This window comes from Artemia sp. Qi Xiang Cuo, chromosome 2, assembly GCF_049724085.1.
Source record: "Artemia sp. Qi Xiang Cuo chromosome 2, ASM4972408v1, whole genome shotgun sequence".
Taxonomy (NCBI): domain Eukaryota; kingdom Metazoa; phylum Arthropoda; class Branchiopoda; order Anostraca; family Artemiidae; genus Artemia; species Artemia sp. Qi Xiang Cuo.
In genome coordinates this window covers 22,915,408-22,938,395 of record NC_142795.1, presented here as the reverse complement: position 1 = coordinate 22,938,395, position 22,988 = coordinate 22,915,408, and the positions used below count along the sequence as shown (strand labels likewise).

The 22,988-nt window shown below is 33.4% G+C and overlaps 1 protein-coding gene across 7 annotated transcripts in view; it reads left to right on the top strand.

Annotated features, from left to right (window-relative positions):
- Positions 1-21,110, top strand: part of LOC148955012 (thyrotroph embryonic factor-like) — a 173,741-nt gene extending 152,631 nt beyond the window's left edge. For all 7 annotated transcript variants that reach the window (XM_089099679.1, XM_089099688.1, XM_089099664.1 and 4 more), the window contains one exon: positions 18,676-21,110. In XM_089099679.1, the coding sequence (XP_088955805.1) occupies positions 18,676-18,747 (72 nt within the window). In that variant the 3' untranslated portion in view covers positions 18,748-21,110. The remainder of the gene's footprint in view (positions 1-18,675) is intronic.
- The last annotated feature ends 1,878 nt before the right edge of the window (positions 21,111-22,988 follow it).

Below are 22,988 nucleotides of genomic sequence, written 5' to 3'. Positions count from 1 at the left end.
CTATTCTTTTCATTAAATTGTGAAGAAATTGCAAGTAAGTAACAATCACTTTCTTGAATTCGCTTCCTGGACACAATACAGATATTTAATTCAAGAAATCATAATAAAATCACAAGTAAGTAATAAACTCTTTATTGTTTTCACCTATTGGATACACAATGTAGAAATTTCATTGAAGATATTATGAAAAATTGTAAGTAAGTAACAATGTGTGTGTGTGTGTGTGTGTGTGTGTGTGTGTGTAGGTGTATGTGTGAGTGTGTGTGTGGGTGTGTGTGTGTGTGTGTGTGTGTGTGTGTGTGTGTGTGTGTGTGTGTGTGTGTGTGTGTGTGTGTGTGTGTGTGTGTGTGTGTGTGTGTGTGTGTGTGTGTGTGTGTGTGTGTGTGTGTGTGTGTGTGTGTGTGTGCGCGTCTGTGTGTGCGCACAGCTAGCACAATTAAACTAGCTAATGTCAATAACAAGACATTTCTTTTTTTTCTCTTTATCACAAACAATTTTCATTGTGTACAGATCAAATTGGTCTCTAAACGATTCATGATAAAAAATAGTTTGGGACAAGAAAAAAAACCCTAAAATAATGTCGTGAAATCAACATGCAAAGTCGACATAGCTTTATTTCATTTTTTAAGGTTAATTTAGACGAGGTTACGTGCACGCACGTAACCTCGTCTAAATTAACCTTAAAAAATGAAATAAAGCTATGTCGACTTTGCATGTTGATTTCACGACATTATTTTAGGTTTTTTCTTTTTTTCTTGTCCCAAACTATTTTTTATCATGAACCGTTTAGAGACCAATTTGATCTGTAGACATTGAAAATTGTTTGTGATAAAGAGAAAAAAAAAAGAATTGTCCTGTTATTGACATTAGCTAGTTTAATTGTGCTAGCTTGCACACACACACACACACACATACACACACACACACATATACACACACACACATTGTTACTTACTTACAATTTTTTCATAATTTCTTCAATGAAATTTCTGCATTGTGTATCCAATAGGTGAAAACAATAAAGAGTTTATTACTTACTTGTGATTTTATTATGATTTCTTGAATTAAATATCTGTATTGTGTCCAGGAAGCGAATTCAAGAAAGTGATTGTTACTTACTTGCAATTTCTTCACAATTTAATGAAAAGAATAGAACTATTCTAACGAATAAAGACGGGTTAAGCTTAAAGATATTTATTGCTTAAACGTATTAACAGATTTTTTTAGAAAAAAAAAACAACAAATGTTTACATAAAAATAGTACTTAGAGTTCACTCTTAAACATCCACAAACGATGGTCCCATGATATAGAATAGTTTTTACCATGTCTCATGGATTTATCACGATCAGGTATGTCCTTAGGTATCCACTGTGCGAAGAACCTAACCTCGTCTTTAGGACGGTGATAACCCCCTTCAAATTTAGGACACTTAAACTCTTCTAGATTGAAAAGTGGAATCGTAGGGTCACACTTTTGAATCAAAACTTTATCTGTAGGTACATTGCCCTTTACGTAGAGTGCTTCAACCCCGAAAAAGCTGCAAATTTCATTGACTTCCTCCTGAACATTTCTCAGTTCCTGACTAGCATTATTAAGTGGTTTAATCACTCTATCGTAGAATCCCAGTCTGTTTATATGACGTAACGTAGTACTCCACAAGCTTTTATCATACTCAAACATGTTATAGTTCCCTATCCAATGATAACAGTCAATTTCTTCGAGTTCCATAGACAATAATAAAAATGCACATTCAAATATAACACCACAAGATGATTTTTTCAAACCGATAAATTCTGTGTCATACAGTCCTATCAGTTTGGAAGCTATTAATGTAGTTGTTAAGTAGAAAAATACTTCATCAAACTTTTACACCTTCGCTCAAGGTTGAATGGAGTTATGGCTAGGGGGATGAGTCCTAAAACCATTTAAAAAATATGACTTATGTGTTTATCGTTCCACTGCGTAAAAAATACTGATTTAATACATGCAATAGATTAGGTAGTGTCGATAACCGGTCATAGAATACCAGTGGGAAAGCCACATCGTGTCTCTGACCAATCACAGAGCGCAATTCTTAAATTAAGGAATATGAATAAGTATATGAATTCAAAGAATCCATATTTGCAAAAAAAAATTCACAAATCGTATGTTAAATAATTGGAATCTCAAGCACTATTCTTTTAATTAACGATTTTAATAACAACTTTAATCTATATTTTCAACATCTCTTGAAACAGACCAAGACATATGTTACTAAATTCGGTGATAAAACGAGTGTCCCAAGTCTGAAAATTTCGTTTTTAATGGGCATCATGTAAAGAAAAACCACGCGGAATCAGGCAACCGAGTCTCTCAAACTCCTTAAAGCTCTTTTAACAGATACAAGAACTACTTATTTAACACAAAAACTTCGTTTTTAATGAGCACTAAGTAAAGAAAAACCTCACTGAATCAGGCAACTGAGTCTCTCAAACCCCTTAAAGCTCTTTTAAAAGATACAGAAACTACTTATTTAACACAAAAATTTTGTTTTTAGTTGGCCCCAAGTAAAGAAAACCCATATGGAATCAGGCAACCGAGTCTCTCAAACCACTTAAAGCTTTTTTAAAAGATACAAAAACTACTTACTTAACACACAACTGTCGTTTTAATGTGCACCAAGTAAAGAAAAACCACATGGAATCAGGCAACTGAGTCTCTCAAACCCCGTAAAGCTCTTTTAAAAGATACAAGAACTACTTATTTAAAGTAAAGTGCAACTCGTCCGGAAGTAACCAGAACTCTAAAAACAGAATTTTAATAATTATAGATACATGAAAATGATTGGCTTTATACGCTGATTCCAAATACATAAATTTCCTTAAATTTAATTTTATCCATCAAAAGCTAAAACCTTGAGAATATTAAACCTTTTAGAAGAAAAACAAAATCTTTAGTCATTAAGAAATTTCAACGACCATCCTGTTTGAGAATTCCTATCAAGTCGAAAAATAAAGCAAAAACGAAAACAACTACAAAAAAACCCTAATTTTAAACATTTTTTGGGAAACAAGGTGAACGTATAGTGTAACTCGTCCGAAAGTAACCATAACTCTAAAAACAGAATTTTAATAATTATAGATACAAGAAAATGATTGGCTTTATACGCTGATTCCAACTACATAAATTTCCTTAGGCTTAATGTTATCCGTCAAAAGATAAAACCTTGAGAATATTAAACCTTTTAGAAGAAAAACAAAATCTTTAGTCATTAATAAAATTCAACGACCATCCTGTTTCAGAATTCCTATTAAGTCGAACAATAAAGCAAAAACAAAAGCAGCTACAAAAAACCCTAATTTTAAACAGTTTTTGGGAAACACTGTGAAAGTAAAGGACAACTCGTTCGAAAGTGACCATAACTCTAACAACAGAATTTAAATGATTATAGATAGATGAAAATGATTGGCTTTATACGCTGATTACAAATATAAAAATCTCCTTAAATTTAAAGTTACCTGTCAGTAGCTAAAACCTTGAGAATATTAAGCCTTTTAGAAGAAAAACAAAATCTTTAGTCATTAAGAAATTTCAACGGCCATCCAGTTTCAGAATTCCTATCAAGTTAAACAATAAAGCAAAAACGAAAACAACTACAAAAAAAACCCTAATTTTAAAGTGTTTTTGGGATACAAGGTGAAGGTAAAGTGTAACTCGTCCGAAGGTAACCATAACTCTAAAAACAGAATTTTAATAATTATAGATACATGAATATGATTGGCTTTATACGCTAATTGCAAATACATAAATTTCGTTAGGTTTAATGTTATCTGTCAAAAGCCAAAACCTTGAGAATATTAAGCCTTTTAGAAGAAAAACAAAATCTTTAGTCATTAAGAAATTTCAACGACCATCCTGTTTCAGAATTCCTATCAAGTCGAACAATAAAGCAAAAACGAAAACAACTACAAAAAAAACTCTAATTTTAAACAGTTTTTGGGAAAGAAGGTGAAAGTAAAGTGCAACTCGTCCGAAAGTAACCATAACTCTAAAAACAGAATTTTAATAATTATAGATACATGAAAATGACTGGCTTTATACGCTGATTAAAAATACATAAATTTCCTTAGGTTTAATGTTATCCGTCAAAAGCTAAAAGCTTAAGAATATTAATCCTTTTAGAAGAAAAACAAAATCTTTAGTCATTAAGGAATTTCAACGACCATCCTGTTTCAGAATTCCTATCAACTCGAACAATAAAGCAAAAACGAAAACAACTACAAAAAAAACCTAATTTTAAACAGTTTTTATGGAACAAGGTGAAAGTATAGTGCAACTCGTCCCGAAAGTAACCATAACTCTAAAAACAGAATTTTAATAATTATAGATACATGAAAATGATTGGCTTTATATGCTGATTTCAAATACATAAATTTCCTTAAGTTTAATGTTATCCGTCAAAATCTAAAACCTTGAAAATATTAAGCCTTTTAGAAGTAAAACAAAATCTTTAGTCATTAACAAATTTCAACGACCATCCTGTTTCAGAATTCCTATCAAGTCGAACAATAAAGCAAAAACGAAAACAACTACAAAAAAAAACCTAATTTTAAACAGTTTTTGGGAAACAAGGTGAAAGTAAAGTGCAACTCGTCCGAAAGTAACCATAACTCTAAAAACAGAATTTTAATAATTATAGATACATGAAAATGAATGGCTTTATACGCTGATTCCAAATACATAAATTTCCTTAGGTTTAATGTCATCCGTCAAAAGCTAAAACCTTGAGAATATTAAGCCTTTTAGAATAAAAACAAAATCTTTAGTCATTAAGAAATTTCACCGACCATCCAGTTTTAGAATTCCTATCAAGTCGAACAATAAAGCAAAAACGAAAGCCACTACAAAAAAACCCTAACTTTAAAGAGTTTTTGGGAAACAAGGTGAAAGTAAAGTGCAACTCGTCCGAAAAACTCTAAAAACAGAATTTTAATAATTATAGATACCTGAAAATGATTGGCTTTATACGCTGATTCCAAATACATAAATTTCCTTAGGTTTAATGTTATTCGTCAAAAGCTAAAACCTTGAGAATATTAAGCCTTTTAGAAGAAAAACAAAATCTTTAGTCATTAAGAAATTTCAACGACCATCCTGTTTCAGAATTCCTATCAAGTCGAACAATAAAAGCAAAAACGAAAAACACCTAAAAAAAACAAATTTTAAACAGTTTTTGGGAAACAAGGTGAAAGTAAAGTGCAACTCGTCTGAAAGTAACCATAACTGTAAAAACAGAATTTTAATAATTATAGATACATGAAAATTATTGGCTTTATACGCTGATTCCAAATACATAAATTTCCTTAAATTTAATGTTATCCATCAAAAGCTAAAACATTGAGAATATTAAACCTTTTAGAAGAAAAACAAAATCTTTAAGTCATTAAGAAATTTCAACGACAATCCTGTTTCAGAATTCCTATCAAGTCGAACAATAAAGCAAAAACGAAAACAACTACAAAAAAAACCCTAATTTTAAAGAGTTTTTGGGAAACAAGGTGAAAGTAAAGTGCAAATCATCCGAAAGTAATCATAACTCTAAAAACAGAATTTTAATAATTATAGATACATGAAAATGATTGGCTTTATACGCTGATTCCAAATACATAAATTTCCTTAGGTTTAATGTTATCCATCAAAAGCTAAAACCTTGAGAATATTAAGCCTTTTAGAAGAAAAACAAAATCTTTCGTCATTAAGAAATTTCAACGACCATCCTGTCTCAGAATTCCTATCAAGTCGAACAATAAAGCATAAACGAAAACAACTACAAAAAAACCCTAATTTTAAACAGTTTTTGGGAAACAAGGTGAAAGTAAAGTGCAACTCGTCCGAAAGTAACCATAACTCTAAAAACAGAATTTTAATAATTATAGATACATGAAAATGATTGGCTTTATACGCTGATTCCAAATACATATATTTCCTTAGGTTTAATGTTATCCGTCAAAAGCTAAAACTTTGAGAATATTAAGCCCTTTAGAAGAAAACTAAATCTTTAGTCATTAAGAAATTTCAACTACCATCCTGTTTCAGAATTCCTATCAAGTCGAACAATAAAGCAAAAACGAAAACAACTACAAAAACAAAACCCTAATTTTAAACAGTTTTTGGGAAACAAGGTGAAAGTAAAGTGCAGCTCGTCCGAAAGTAACCATAACTCTAAAAACAGAAAAACCCCCGTGCAACTGAACCCCCCTTGTAACTGAACCCCTGTATAACCGAAACCCCGTACAACTGAACCCTCGTGCTACTGAACCCTCGTGCAACTCGACCTCTTTAACTAAACCACCGTGTAACTGTACCCCCTTTAACTGAACCCTCGTGCAACTCAACCCTCCATGCAACTCATCTGCATCAAAACACTTTTCAGCCATTTTTTGTTAAATTTTTTTTATTTCTAAACTATTTTAAATTGACAATATTCTCCAAAACATCACTTTTGTATTATACAGTACACAATCACCCCATCTCCTCCCATTTGCAAATCCCATTACCCCGTTTTTGCCAATGTTAATCAAACATTTTCGATTGTAAAAGCATTTCCATAATTTCGTGTGTGCTCCCAAAACATGTTTGAATACTTAATATCATACCAGTTTTTTTTTTTTTTAAGAATGTACACGTGAATTCATGACGTACGTTCATTGTGCAATCGTCAACAAAAACAGAAAAAACCTGCTTTAAATTATATTATTACGACCAAACTCTCAAAACGTGCTTAACTACATTATACATTGCCAAGTTTAAAAAAACCTCGACTTTAAACATCACTTGTGTATTATACAGACCACATCGGAAAGGTAAAGCTAGGTCAAGTCACAATGTCATTCTATCGTCGTTAGCTTTTTTCATAGACTATTGTTGTTTCAAATTTATAAAAAATTACCTGAGTTAACAACTCCTTCGGGGTTACCTTAACTGCTAATCAGTTAAATCCTTTTTTCTCCACCTTCATACAATCCAATCACTAATTAGAATCATTAACACTCCTATTATTCAAAAAATTAATTAAAATCGTTCATAGTGTCCAATTTGCGAATCTCATTACCCCTTTTTAAATGACAATCAAATAATACTGAATATAGTGTCCATACTTTTAATAACAAAAAAAATAAGCAAATAAAATGGATATTACTTTACAGGCAAGCAAATAACATACTCAGAATAACATGATCCTATGACGGTCTCAGATCAAGTTATCAAAAAATATTTGAATATATTAAGTTATAGGCAATACTGGTTTAGAAAAACTAGAATAGTGACATAATTGTTTTTCTTGCGCAATTCAATGTACCGTTCATATTGTATACACTTTTGACCATGGGTTTTTCTTGCGCAATTCAATGTAAGTTTTCATGTAAGTTTGAAACTGTGCACACCCTCAGGTGTAAGTTTCTATGTAAGTTTCGGACTGTGCACACCCTCAGGTGTAAGTTTCTATGTAAGTTTCGGACTGTGCACATACACACTACTAATGGTGTAGGTCTACTCTTACTTAATGTCTTTTTTTCCAAAAACGAGCCCAAGCTGCGGCAGCTGAAACTAAATTTGATCTATGGATCTTAATTTTCTTTGCTCTTATTTTTAACATTACTGGCGAGGTAAAATTGTATAATTTCTGCTTAAATCTATCTTAATGTTATCCATGTATTGCCAAAGGCTACTGAATTAGCTCATTACCAAAGAATTATCTTTTAATTTAGAAAAATTCGCCTATATGGTGAATTCAGTCAAATTATTTTTGAGAAACATAGAAACGATGCTGTATGACAGCATCGTATAGTACAACTAGTCAAACTTTCTCCTGTCAATTTATGCGTTACAATGTTAACATGATTTTGAAGAAACCAAATACCCGGTTCTGGAGTCTAGTTCAGATACCCGTTCTGTAAACATCTGGTGAAAAGGATGCAAATTGTGTTCGGGTCTCGTGTTACGGATATACATAGCCATGAATGGATTTTACTAGTGTTTTTAATGATGGAAAATATATCAGATAGTCCAACTATTGATGAGACCCCTGTGCAGTTAGGTGTAGAAAATGAAACAAGTATTGCTACGCTAATTAGTGCCCTAAAAGGAATTCTCAGCAAGGTTAAAAAAAATTCCAGGAGGTAGGGACTATGCATTTTACATTTGTGAGCGAGTTCAGCTCATATATCATCAGCTATTAGAAGAAAACGCAAATCTCCTGCGCAACGAGAATGTTAATCTCCAAAATATAATTAAATTACAGCAAAAATTGGAAAATAAAGACACAGTGGCTCCACCTTCCTCTTTCAATCGTAGACCATACTCATACTCTAGCGTTGTGAAAGGTCCTGAAACCTTCAGTATCATTCTTGAGCCTAGTGGTAATGAGGGTATTGATCATACAAAGAAAAAGAGGACCCCCCAGCAAAAATTGTGCAAGATATTAGCGAAATAATGAGATGAGATATCTGCAAATTCTCAGCTAAAAAAAAATCATACAAGGATGATAATGTAAAATTATTGTTGAACTGATTTCAAAACAAGATCTGAGCAATGCTCTGTTTTCAATGAAGTTTCTGCAGAACCAAAATATACTCCTAAGGAAGGTAAAAAAAGTCGGCCAAAAATGCTTGTGAGGGGTACTCTTTCATTTAAAAGTAAATCAGAATGAAAAGAGTTTATAGGACAAAGTAATTCAGATCTTATAAATCTTGTTACTACTGGAGAAACCTTAGAAGTGGTTACGATTGTAGAAAAAGGAAAAAGCTGCAGCGTAATATTAGAAATGAGCCCAAAGATCAGAGCAGAAATTTTAAAAAGAGGAGGGCTCAATTTTAGATTTTTACGCCTATATTGCGAGGACTATATCAACCTTATACGGTGCACCAATTGTTGCCTTTTTGGACACAAGAAGTCTGAGTGCAAAGGTGATTTAAAGTGCTCTTGGTGCATGGGTGACCACAATTACAATGACTGTACTAAATTTTTAACTAACCGTCCGTGTTGTCGTTCATGCTTTAAACGACAGGTCAAAGGTGAACCACATCCATCGTACGACTATAAAAACTGTTCAATCGCTCGAGAAATAACTTAGCAATTAAAAAAAAATATCGACTACACAACTTAAATGCATAGCGCATCACAAGTAAATAATTCATGATTTCTTCAGATTAATTTACAACACTCGTATGTGGCTTTATTAGAATTGTATAAAACTATTGATATAATTAAACCAGATGTTATTTTAGTTCAAGAGCCATACGTGAATAAAAATTTAAAAGTCCTCGGTACCACCAAATTACCGGTGTTTTTCTAAATTTGATCCTTCGAAAAAATTTTATAGCGCAGCAATCTTTGTTAAAAATACGCTGAAAGCAGATTTACATTATGTTTCAACAAATGAATGTGTTGTAGTTTCCATTTATGTTAATAAGAAGACCTTTACAGTTGTATCAGCTTATTGTCCTCCTTCATATAAAAATCTCTCCTTATGTCTATCTCCGATTGGGACATTAGGAAATAGGTCTACATTAATGTTAGGTGGGGATTTTAATGCCAGAAGCCCTATTTGGCTTTCTAGCAATATTACTGACGGGAGAGGGGCCGAAATGAAATTGTTTTTTGCGTGTTTGCCATTAGTTGTTGTAAAGAACCAATCAGTAGCAACATATTCAAGATTTAATAACACCAGCTAGGATGTAACCACTGTTAGACATCGCTTATACCGTAATATTTATAATCAAAAAGTATTAACTTGCCCCATTCTTTCAGATAACGGCTATATTTCTTTTAAGTTATGGTGTACTTGTCAAGACTCCTCTTTTATAAATTTGACTGATTCACTTTTCAATTACAAGAAAGCGAATTGGAATGTATTTAACAAACATATTTTAGATAATATCGACGACATTTTTGCCATGCCTTTGGAAAATAAACAAGAGATTGACAATTGTGTTGAAAGCCTTAAAAATACAATACAAATCGAAATTAATATTGTAATATCTGAGAAAAAAAATATCATTCGCAATAAGTATACAATATGGTGGATCCCAAAATTAAAATAATAAATGCGTAATTATAGAAGAGCATTCAAAAAATTTAAAATTCACTCAGCTGATGAAAATTATCATTCCATGAAAATGAAAAAAAGACTGTGTTCAAATGAAATTAAAAATACAAAACTTGAAGAGTATTTGTTCAAATAAAGGCAGCTTAGATCCCTGGAGGACAATACATAAAATATGCTCTAACCGCCCCTCTATAGTATCTCCTATCCATGTTGTAAAAGATAATGGTATATTCGCTGAATCGAACCAGAAAGCTAGTGAGGAATTCATCGACAAATGGCTTATCCCCGATGACTTCTCAACGGAGACCTCTTATCACCGCCAGATTCGAAGTGAACTTAAATATTTATTTGATATTAACCATGATAAAATGTCACCAATTACAATTGAATCATTACAAGATGTCATTAATTCTCTTAAAACATCGAAAGCTCCTGGCTTAGATGGTATCGTCAATATAGTTATTAAAACAAACTCTCGTGTCTTGGCTCCCACTTTACTTATAATATAATGCATGTTTGGAAATAAAGTATTTTCTAAGGGATTGAAAAAATTCTAAAATTATAGTTATTCCTAAACGAGGAAGAATCAATGACGGCTTACCGTCTTCTTATCGACCCATCAGCTTGATAAACTCGTCACAACAGTGGAAGAAAATAATAAGTTGAAGAAATTTACATTTTGTCTTCTCTTTGATATCAAAGGTGCCTTCGACAATGCATGGCACCCCGGGATTTTAAACAAGTTATTAGATTTAGGTTGCCCCCCACTCCTCTAGTTGGGTTGATTAAAAGTTATCTATCAGATCAATCAATTTCTTATGGTGACAAAGCTGATAATATAACTCGTATCCTTCAAAAATCCTGCCCACAAGGAAGCATACTCTCTCCGTTCTTATGGTCTATTAATGTGGACGATTTGCGTCGTTCATAGCTACCGACAGGCTGTACAATACAAGCGTATGCTGATGATATTTGTGTAACAATATCTTCTAAAGATGCCAATTTCCTAAATCATACTGCAAAAAAGATATTTACACTATTAGAAAAATGGGCTGATGAAAATAAATTAAATTTCGATGTTAATAAATGCGAAGCTATCATCTTTACGAAGAAAAGAGAAATCCCACAGATTAATCTTTGGTTTTTAAGCCATAGAATAAGCGCTGAAGCGAGATACTTGGGCTTAAATCTTGATAGAAAATTACTGTGATATAATTATGTTGGAAGCAAGGCAAATCTAACCAAAGCAATATATAGTGAAGTTATTATGTGGCACCAAAACCACCCGTGTTATTAAGCTAAGAGACTTAATGAAATTATATACAGCAGCTACTTACCCTACAATATTATATTATATACCTATCCGGCAGTACATCCAAAATAAAAAAAAATGTAAAAAAGATAGTGTCCGTCCAAAGAATTTCAATGGTTTTGATTTTCAAAGCTTTTTTTTCATCTAACACTGATACTAACGGCTTGATCTGGTCGCCCTAGGAATGATTTTAGAACTACTGAAAAGTATTGCGCTAAAGATCTAAAATAGATATAACCGAGTTCTGGCTATCCATTAGTTGATAGCTAGACTCTAATATAATTTGCCATGCACATTATATAGACTTGCAAGTAAATCTTATATTTGGTAGTTCCCCTTCTACTTCTCATAATTTAAATGAAATCCGGAAAACCTTACGTAAAAACCTATATATGAAATGGTATGAGCTATTTTGCCAAGCTATTAAGCCCTGGACCCTTCAGTTTTTTACTGATCATATTGACCTTCTTGAAGTCACAAAAATTACTCCTAATTATAAACTGACACAAATTTAGCTGGCCACTGTAAATTAAATTCATTTTTATGTAGAATTAATAAAAGCGATTGTTCCAGTTGTGATTGTGGTGACGAGGACACTTAACTTTATTATCTCTTTGAGTCTAAATTTTTTGAAAATGAAAGAACTGAAATTCATTATAAGTTACAAGATTTTTCTTACTCTAATAATTTTAATATTAATGTTATCTGGTTCATCAAAGAGGCTCGGTATGCCGTTTTGGAATATTTGAACCGAACAAAGAGACTAGATATTGTATAATTTTATTTTTTTCTTATTTCTTTGAGGTGTTTAGTATTTTGCTTGTGATTCTCAGTTTTTGATATTTTATGCTATATTTTGTAGATTAGATAGTGAAATACTCTGTACGGGTTTAATCACTGAATAAATCATTCATTCATACCTGGTTCTGTCTAATTTAGGATCCGATCATCAGATCAAGCTGACCCTTCTCTGAAAAAAAAAAACTGTAGCCATTTATGCATTAACAATATTAACGCAATTTTTAAGAAAAATCAAACCAACATCCTGTTGTGTCTAATTAACCTCTTGTAATTAGAGCAAGCAGTCTCCTTTCTCAAAAATAACTGTAGCCTATAATTTATTCACTATCAATATTAATATGATTCTTAAGAGAATAAAAACATGTTATTTTATCGCAGGGGCGGATCCAGGATTTTTTTTGGGGGGGGGGGTGCAAAATAGGTTGATCCGATAAACTTACGTTAGGAGCAAGTTTAATTAACGCAAACTTACGTTAATTAAGTAAATTATACTACTTTAGACTACGTTAGGGGGGGGGGCGCGTGCCCCCTCGCCCTCCCTGGATCCGCCACTGTTTTCTCTAATTGAGCATTTTAAAATTAGACCAAACAGACCTTTTTCTGAAAAAATAGGAAATCAAAAACCTGTTATTAGTGAGTTAAGAACACAGTTTATATAATTAGCAGTATGATCATTCCCTATCTCACCCATTATAAAAACCCGGACCGGGGTGCGAGTGCTCCAGAGAACGTTTTTGTAGATATAAACATAAGCGGCATCAGATCTTTTCACGGGTAGACAAGTCAGATTTCTCTTGGACGCGAAACTTGGCTTCAACGTTGGAATACTAATTTTAAATTAATTTATTCCAATACATACATGAAAATCGGTAATTAGTAGTGCAATGTTATTATTAGATGTTTTTAGGAATTAAAAATAGGTTTCGAAGTCTCAAGTTAGTTTCAAATGCATTTTGAGAAAGTTTCTGCCAAAATACGTGTTCCAGGGTAATTGGACGGCTGATGGCAGATCAAATGAGAGGAGCTGTTTGTACGCGCCGATATAAATATATATATATATATATATATATATATATATATATATATATATATATATATATATATATATATATATATATATATATATATATATATATATATACTACTAAAACTTTACGCAAAAGATAGTTTTTTTTAAAGAAAAGTAAAGGCCATATTAAACTTAAGATCAGTAGAAATAGAAGCGTACAATAATTCAAACTCAAAACGGCCAGAAATTATTATTAAAGAATAAAAAAGGAAAGGAGAATAATTGGTATGATGGTAACACTGCATATAAATTCATATAAATATATATATAGTGGGTTGTAATAATGCAAAAGAAAAATATAATATTGGTTTAAGAGTGGAAAGAAAGAGAAAGAATAAATTTGCGACGATAATCAAGTAAAAAATAAGTTGTAACTGAACAATGCCATAAAGCGATGACATTTGATTATGATATTTGGCGCTGCGCATTGATTTTTCAGTTTTAAAAGTTTTATCAATTTCTTCTCAAAGGGAAATTACGTGGTGGGCATGAATGTAGATTTCCAGCTAAATTAAATATAGTCACTTCCACATTTCACATATCTGTTTTGGCTCTCCGCCAAAACAGGTAACTAGACTTTTCAAATATCACAGGAACTACAATCTGATAAAATAAATATCCCGACGTGAAAAAAATTTTATAAACTATACAGTTGCGGATCCAGAGGGGGGGGGCGAGGGTTACCCCCGTAAAGTAGTCTAAAGTAGTGTAATTTACCTAATTAACGCAAGTTTGCATTGATTAAACTGGCTCCTAACGTAAGTTTGTTGGATCAACCTACTTAGCGCCCCCCCCCCCTAAAAAAATCCTGGATCCGCCCCCGAAACCATCACACCTATTCCACAAGGTATTAGAAGAAAAAAAATTCCTTATTTTCACAAATTTCATCAACCCCCCCCCCCCCTCCTTTTTTACAAAATCCTTCATAGGCCAATCATTTGAGTCCACTGTATGTAAATAATAGATTAAGTCATAATTTGTATATAAATTAAGTCATACCTGTGAGATGGGACACTTGAAAACCACTTGGCTGGCTCACCAAGTTTTTTTCTGCTTTCGCAACGAGTAATGCACTTTGTAACCATTTCTCATTGATTGACGAAAACACACTAACCCGCTAATGCAGAAATAAGTGGGAGGAGCTTTTTTTTTCGCACCGAGAATGAAGACCAGAAATGATCTGCGATAAACTTACTGGATAATTATATAAACTGTGGTTAAGAATATTAATCAGATTGCGAAAACAAAAATAATAATAGTGGATATGTCTTTCTATCTAACTTAAGATCATACAATTAGTTTTACACGGAACTCTCTAATAATTACAGCAGCCTATCCTTTTATATTTTAAGAATTAAATAAAAAAAACAAGTTTTTTAAACTGAAAGTAAGGAGCGACATTAAAACTTAAAACGAACAGAAATTATTCCGTACATGAAAGGGCTGTCCCCTCCTCAACGCCTCGCTCTTTATTCCGTATATGAAAGGGGCTGTCCCCTCCTCAACGCCTCGCTCTTTACGCTAAAGTTTGACTGTCTCACAATTTTTTTTTAAAACAATAAAAAACTTTAGCGTAAAGAGCGAGGCGTTGAGGAGGGGACAGCCCTTTCATATACGGAATAAAGAGCGAGGCGTTGAGGAGGGGACAGCCCCTTTCATGTACGGAATAATTTCTGTTCGTTTTAAGTTTTAATGTCGCTCCTTACTTTCAGTTTAAAAAACTTGTTTTTTTTATTTAATTTCTGATCGTTTTTTAGTTAATGCAGCTTTTATTTGCATAAAAATTTTACTTTTCTTTTGCTAAATGAATGTCTTTACAAATTAACTTACGTAACTAACTTCTATATTCGTATATTTTTCTTCTGGCAAAAATTCAAAGTTGCAGATTTTTGCAGATATGAGCTTGAAACCTATGTAATAGGGTTTTCTGATACGCTGAATCTGACGTTGTGATTTTCATTAAAATTCTTCCACTTGTAGGGGATGTTTCCCCCTCTTTAAAAAATCGAGTAAATTTCCTCAGGCTTGTTGCCTTTGATGAGTAATACTAAACTTAATAAAATTTATATATTTAGAATCAGCATTATAAACACATTCTTTTGATACATTTATTGACATCAAAATTCCGTTTTTAAAAGTTTCGATTACTATTGAGCCGTATCGCTTGTTTTTTTATTGTTTTTTTTTATTACGTATATGTTATTACGTATATGAGGGGGTTCTGCCCTTAGTCAATACCAAGCTCTTTACGTTAAAAGTTAAAAAAAATTTGATTCACAAACCCCTGAATCACAAAGGCCGTTTAATTAGAATAGATAGCTCTTTTGAAAGCACTAAAAAAAAACTGTAGCTTAAAGAGCGAGGTATTGACTTGGAGGAGAACCCCTCACATACGTTATAATTTCTGTTCGTTTTAAGTTCTAATATTCCTTCTTACATTTCAGTTGAAAAAACTTGGTTTTTTTTTATTTAATTTCTGATCGTTTTTTAAATAATGCTTGGAAATCCGGCGCCCCCTTCATAGAAATGTCCCTTACCCCAAAGAAACATCCTCCACGGAAATATTCTCCAGAGTAACTCCCTCCTCTAGCCCCCCTCCAGAAAAAATCCTTCCTGAAAATGGTTGTATACTTCCCAATAACCAATAAATAATGCTGGCAAGTCCGGCGCCCCCTTCATGGCGATTTCCCTTCCCCCATGAAAACTTCCTTCATGAAAAGATCCTCCAACATAACCCCCGACCCACCCTTCCCTCCCACTAGCAGAAAAAAACCTCCTGAAAACTTCTGTATACTTCCGAATAACCAATACTATATGTTAACATTGGGTAAAGTTCATAACTTTTAGCCCTTCCTCTGGGTACTTCGGGGGATTAAGTCATCCAAAAAGACATATTTATCATATTTTCAACCATGCTGAACAAAATGGCTATCTCAAAATTTTGATCGGGTGACATTGGGAAAAAAATAAGCGTGGGAGGGGGCCTAGTTGCCCTCCATTTTTTTTGGTCACTTAAAAAGAGCACTAGAACTTTTAATTTCCGTTCCAATGAGCTCTCCCTCGATATTCTAGGACCACTGGGTCGATACGATAACCCCTGGTAAAAAAAAAAAAAAAAAAAACAAACAAACAAACAAATAAACACGCATCCGTGATCTTTCTTCTGGCAAAAAATGCAAAAATCCACATTTTTGTAGATAGGAGCTTGAAACCTCTACAGGAGGGTTCTCTGAGACGCTGAATATGATGGTGTGATTTTCATTAAGGTTCTATAACTTTTAGGGGGTCTTTCCCCCTTTTTTTGAAAATCAGCCAAATTTTCTCAGGCGCGTAACTTTTGATGGGTAGCTCTAAACTTGATGAAAGTTATATATTTGAAATCAGCATTGAAATCTGATTCTTTTGATATATCTATTGGCATCAAAAACCCGTTTTCTAGAGTTTCGGTTACCATTGAGCCGGGTCGCTCCTTACTTACAGTTCGTTACCACGAACTGTTTGATATTGAGATTACAAAATCCTTCATAGGCCAATCATTTGAGTCCACTGTATGTAAATAATAGATTAAGTCATAATTTGTATATAAATTAAGTCATACCTGTAAGATGGGACACTTGAAAACCACTTGGCTGGCTCACCAAGTTTTTTCTGCTTTCGCAATTACGAATAATGCACTTTGCAACCATTTCTCATTGATTGACGAAAACACACTAACCCGCCAATGCAGAAATAAGTGGGAGGAGCTTTTTGTTCGCACCGAGAATGAAGACCAGAAATGATCTGCGATAAACTTACTGGATAATTATATAAACTGTGGTTAAGAATATTAATCAGATTGCGAAAACAAAAATAATAATAGTGGATATGTCTTTCTATCTAACTTAAGATCATACAATTAGTTTTACACGGAACTCTCTAATAATTACAGCAGCCTATCCTTTTATATTTTAAGAATATTGAGATAAAACAGAGAAAAAAGGTAAAACAAAAAAGGGTTGATTGTGGGACAATAAAATTTAGTATCCTTATGTCATGAAAATATTGGGTCAGGCAAAATTATAGGGTTTGTCTAATCTATGCAGGATATTATTTTTACAGATATTTAAATGTGGGGTTGAAAAAAAGCATTGGGCTTTAAATCTCCCAATCCAGTGACAAAAAAAGGTTCCTTTACAAGGTGTTCCTGGAATTTCTAGAAAACTTCCTGAACATGATAATATTTCAGTTCTTAAAACTTGGCCAGGAATATAGTCTAAAGCCCCCCCCCCCTCCTCCATGTTAAATTAACCCCTGCTTTTCTGGAAGCGTAAAGCCTATAACAGAATATAGAAATTAGTATGAAGAAGAAAAATAACTGTTGAATAATCCTTTCATTTCTTTTAGTTTTAGACTAAATGAGGATGAAAGATTAGATCTCAATAAATCTTGTAGTAATTCCTTTACGGTGTAAGCTTTGGCAATTATAGTATAGCTATTCGATTTAAAGTAATGGTTTGTATTCTGCCCATGAGTCATATGGAAATTTTCACACACATATTCTTTTCTCCATCCTTTTGACACGCATATTCTTTTCTTCAGTGGGTGGGGTAGGGGTATAATTTTTCTTGTCCTGTATTGAATAAACATTTCTACAATAACTTCTGTCGTTTTATATGCTTATGTACAACCACCTCTGTATCCCTGCTCTTTATTCGCAACAATCGCTTAAACAGTGTAAAAAAAAGACAATAACTCTTTTTGACCCATAGCTTTGAAATCTGGAAAGTAATGAAAGATGAATATGTCTCTTTATCTAAAAGTAATGTTCTGTTGGCCAATTATGTGTTATTTTAATCTGTCACATTTGTGTCTTCTTTCTTTTCCCTTTTTTAATGTTTTTTTTTTCATGTGATGTTCTAGTGAGTGGAAAGGTGAAGTTACTTCACCATGTGAACCGCCAGGAATGTACCCCAAAGAAGAAGGGGCAGTACTACTAGGTTTTTTTTTTTTTTTTTATACCGAGACTTAAATGGGAATATATCTCATTCTCCTATTTTTTTATATTATTTTTAGTGTCTCGGGTGGGCAAATATGCACTTGAATAAGGGCGTTAATAACCGTAGGGCGAAAAACGGCCAAAAAATAGCTAATTATCCACAGAACCTGAATCATCCCTCAAATTGTCTGGGTTCTCGTAATTCTCCTCGAAAATTAACGATCTGTATATCATGTTAAGGCTCGTTTATTTAAACGTCAATTTTCTGGTTGATTTTGGAATTCCCAATTTTGTTTTGGGCACATTTGGAGAAGCCCCCAACAATTCAGGAATAGTGGATGTATTGGATTGACTCCCCACTCCTGCCGATGTCCATGCAGCTTACCCTTAGCTTGTGATTCAACTCACTAATTATCGTTTTCGTTCATTTTAGAATGCGACATTGAAAGCCGAAATTGAACGGCTTCGCAAAGAAAATCAGGCCCTCAGATCCAGCAAGAAGTGAATGTCCGGTGTTAACAGCTACTCGATCCTGCTACTGGAAAGACATCATGTTTCTTAGAAATCATTTTAGCTAGTGCTCACATATATCCGGGTTAAGTTATTGGCAAAATGTTTCAATAGGGTAGGTCAATTGTATACAGATTTACCTTAGCGTTGCTATTAGCTTGGGAGTTAAAAACAAAAGTAACCAAGATGAATTTGATATAATACAATATGACAGTGCATTTACTTCGGCTGCTGTAATTCAATTGATATGAGTAACTTATTGTAAAATATATTTACAAGCTATCATCTCAGACTAGTTAAGTTCTGTTGATTGGTTCAGACCCTTTTTCTTATGCGTTATTTAGAGTTTCTTATTTTTCTAAAATTTGTCGATTTTTTCTTTCTCTTTTTGTATCAGTTTTTCCTCTTTTTCCTTTTGGATCATTTTTGGATCTCTTTTTCCTCTCTTTCTAAACTTTTTGGATCATTTGAAATTTCAGCTATTAATATCAAATTTAATATTCTGTGTATTGGATGTCCAAAAAAAACTTTTTAGAAATAATCTGCTCTTAATAACAATAAAAAAAACCTGAATCTCATTAGACAACTTTTCGGGTCTCTTGTAAGTTACGAAACACACCCTCTTTTGATTGCCGGAGCTGATTTGTCATTCGAGGTACTGTATCTGTTGTTCAAAATTTATTGCGCCATTAAGAAGATACAAATAACTGTCTTTGGTCTAAGTTTAAAATGCATATACCCCAATGGCATTTGGGCATGTGTTATTTGAGCTCCTAAAATCATTTTATCTTTTTAAATAATAACTACTTTTCAAGCTAAAGTAAATAGAAAATATGTTTAAGTTGCCATGGAAACTATATGAATAATTCATTATGTCCGCAAAATTTTACTTCTGTTTTGAGTTTTAATTCAAAAACCTAGTGACCTTTGAATGTTTATGTCTGATATATAGTTTATCAACAATGGGATCTTAAGGTCACCCCTCCCCTCTCTCTCTCCTTCGTGTACTCCTTGCATTCTTGATCGTTTTAAAGTTTTAGTCATTATGCAACAAATGTAATACTATAATATAAGCATGTAAGCACATGCTATTTACAGTAAGTTCACTTGTCAATTCAATTCAGGGTGTTCTTTTTTAGCATAGAAGGAGGGGTAATTTTGCTTGTCCTTTGTCAAATAGTTATACAAAAGAACTTGTGGTGTTGTATATACTTATGTTTTTTTTTTGTATATTTAATAAATAGGTGGAAACTAACTAAATGTGTAGATGCAACATTTTATTCGGAAAGCTTTAAATCAATACCGCTGTCTGAATACTGCCTAAGAGAAACCATTTTAGAAAACTGTTATTAGAGAAACTGGGCTTTTGACAAAAAAGTAAAAGTAAAAATTGACATAAAAAGTTAAAATTTTCTCATACTAAAGTAAAAAGGATTGCAGTCGGAATATGAAGCTTCAGTCTCAAATTAAAAAAGTCGTTTTTTAAATAGTCAGTCACGAAGATTCGGCTACAATTTTAATTAGTCATTTTTAGCAAAGTTTTAAGCAAAAATGTCTAAGCTAGATGTTTTTAGAGAGATTACATTATTGACATATTTAACGCTGTGTGGAAACTGCCTAAGAGAAACCATTTGGGAGAACTGTTTTTAGAGAAACTGAACTTTTGACACTCATGAAAAAAACCTATGGCAGACTGGTTATTGCAGTTAGTTTTTCTTATTTTAAAATAAAAACGGTTGTAATTGAAAATTGAAGCTTCAATCTGAAAATTGAATAAGCCACTTTCGAAATAGAGTTAGTCGCGAAGATTCAACTTTGAATTTAATTCAAATGGTCAGTCATAGCTATGGCTCAGAAACAGATTTAACGGTTATAAGACCAGGCTTTGTTTCAGCAAATCAAATTTTCAAATGGACGAGTTTGCATTTCCAAGTTAAAAACAACCACACACAAAAATGTGTTAACTAACACAGAAGTTGTTCTGCTCTAAGGTTGGAAAAATTCAATTAGACAGTATTAGCTTAACACTGCTAACACAAGATTTCTGTATTTTGTTTATCTTGCATGGGATGCATTGATTTTATTATCGCTCTATCATAATATATTGTAGAATCCAATTAATGTCTTGTATGTGATTAAATTTTTAAATGAGCGGAAATTAAAGAAGTAGAAGTCTTTGAGTGATTTTTATTTTATTGTTATTATTTTAGCTAATGGGAATTATATTTTTAAATCCGGCTAAATAATTTTTTATTCTATTTTATTTTGGTGCTGTGTTATCTATGGTACATATACGTATGTTGTCGAAAACAAATTTTTATGTTTATTGTAATTCTAAAATAAAAATTGTATGGTGTTTGTTTGATTTCCTTGTGGATTTATGAGTTAGATAAAAATTGTGATGTAAAGTGGTTTTTTTTTTTTTTTTTTTTTCTGTATATTCATGGCGCCAGATACGCGAAGGTATCTGATATGCCGCTTTTCCTTTACCTCGTTCCGAAACCTCTAGGTTTTAAATGTCTGTTGAACGATATTTTGAAGGAGTCATCAGAGGGATTTGCAAGAATAATATCCCCAGGTAGATCGTTCTAGATAGAAGTTGAACGCCGGATGAAGCTGTTCGCCAAATACTGCATTCTTGGCGTTTCCTTCTTTAGAAAATTCGATAGAGCTGTCTGGGATAAGCTGAGTGGGATAATTGAACTGGATGAAAGAAGGTTTTGGCAGTGAAGAATAACTCCCAACTTTCTTGTGTAGGAGGTTCTCAAACAATCAAGGTGGTTATTCCAAGAAAGATTGGTGGAAAAATAAATCCTCAGTAGATGAATCTCGTCGACTCTCATTATAGTTCCATTTTTGAAAATGAAGCTGGGGTGTTCACGTGGCACCTTTGATCGGGTAACAAGAAACTCCTTTGTTTTCGATGCATTGAAGTTGATTATCCATACATCAGACTACTTTTCGATTTTAAAAAGATCCATCTGTAGGGAAAGGCAGGCCTATGTCCGCTCCTCGTATTTTAGGACGGCTGAGTGTGTCGTGGTATCGTCGGCAAAGTGATACTGAGGCCTTGCGATGTTGTTTCCCATGTCGTTTATGTACTTGCGAAAAAGTATAGGTCCCAAATCACTGCCCTTGGAACCCCGGTGTTGACTGAATATTCGCGGGATATATTCGGCTGAGTGTGTCGTGGTATCGTCGGCAAAGTGATGCAGAGGCCTTGCGAGGTTTTTTCCCATGTCGTTTATGTACTTGTGAAAAAGTATAGGTCCCAAATCACTGCCCTTGGAACCCCGGCGTTGACTGAATATTCGCGGGAAATATTCGGCTGAGTGTGTCGTGGTATCGTCGGCAAAGTGATGCAGAGGGCTTGCGAGGTTGTTTCCCACATCGTTTATGTAAATGCAAAAAAAGTGTAGGTCCCAAGACACTGCCCTGGGGAACCCCGGCGTTCACTGAATATTCTCGGGAAATAAACCCGTTATGCATTGCTTCTTATATGTAATACTAATGGCGCTCAGCCCGTCGTGACTGTTGTGGGAGGGAAGTTTGGGGTTTAATTAAATCTTAGTATTAGGGACATATGTAAAGCACAAATACCTGGAGTTCGAACAGTCGATGTTCGAAGATGGAAGTACAATCTATATGTCTATATAATTTTTACCCAAGTCAGTTTGGCTTCTGAACCGAAACAATAATATTTTTTTACACAACTGAAAAAGTTATGTCAGCTTTGCCTCTCCCAGGGACTATCTGTCTTGGATTTACTCTAATTAGCCCTAGCTCTGGAGTCTCTTCACTTACACAAAGTTGATTGTTCACAAATCAAGACTACGACCCAGGCTTTGAGTTGATATTAAGTAGTGTGTCAGAACATTTATAAACTAATGGATATTTTGCTACCTTTATTTTGGCTGATGTTTCAGAAGTCTTTGACGATCCGGATCACTAAATTGTCCCTGAAGAAGGTAGACAACTCGATGCAGTGAAGCTAATTGTAAAATTGCTAGGCATTGTTTGGTTGGAAGCCTTGTGTCCTAAATGGGGACAAGTATAATTGCACCAGCATTTCCTGTGGTCTTCCAAGGGAACTTAATCTAGCCCGTCGTTCCAAAATGAGGTGAGGAGAGATCATAAGATAGGATTTAAAGGAAATTGGAACTTTATAATAAGGTGTGAAGCTTCGAACAGATTGGAATGGAGGAGGAGTGTCCGAAGCAGAGTTGGTCTCATGTT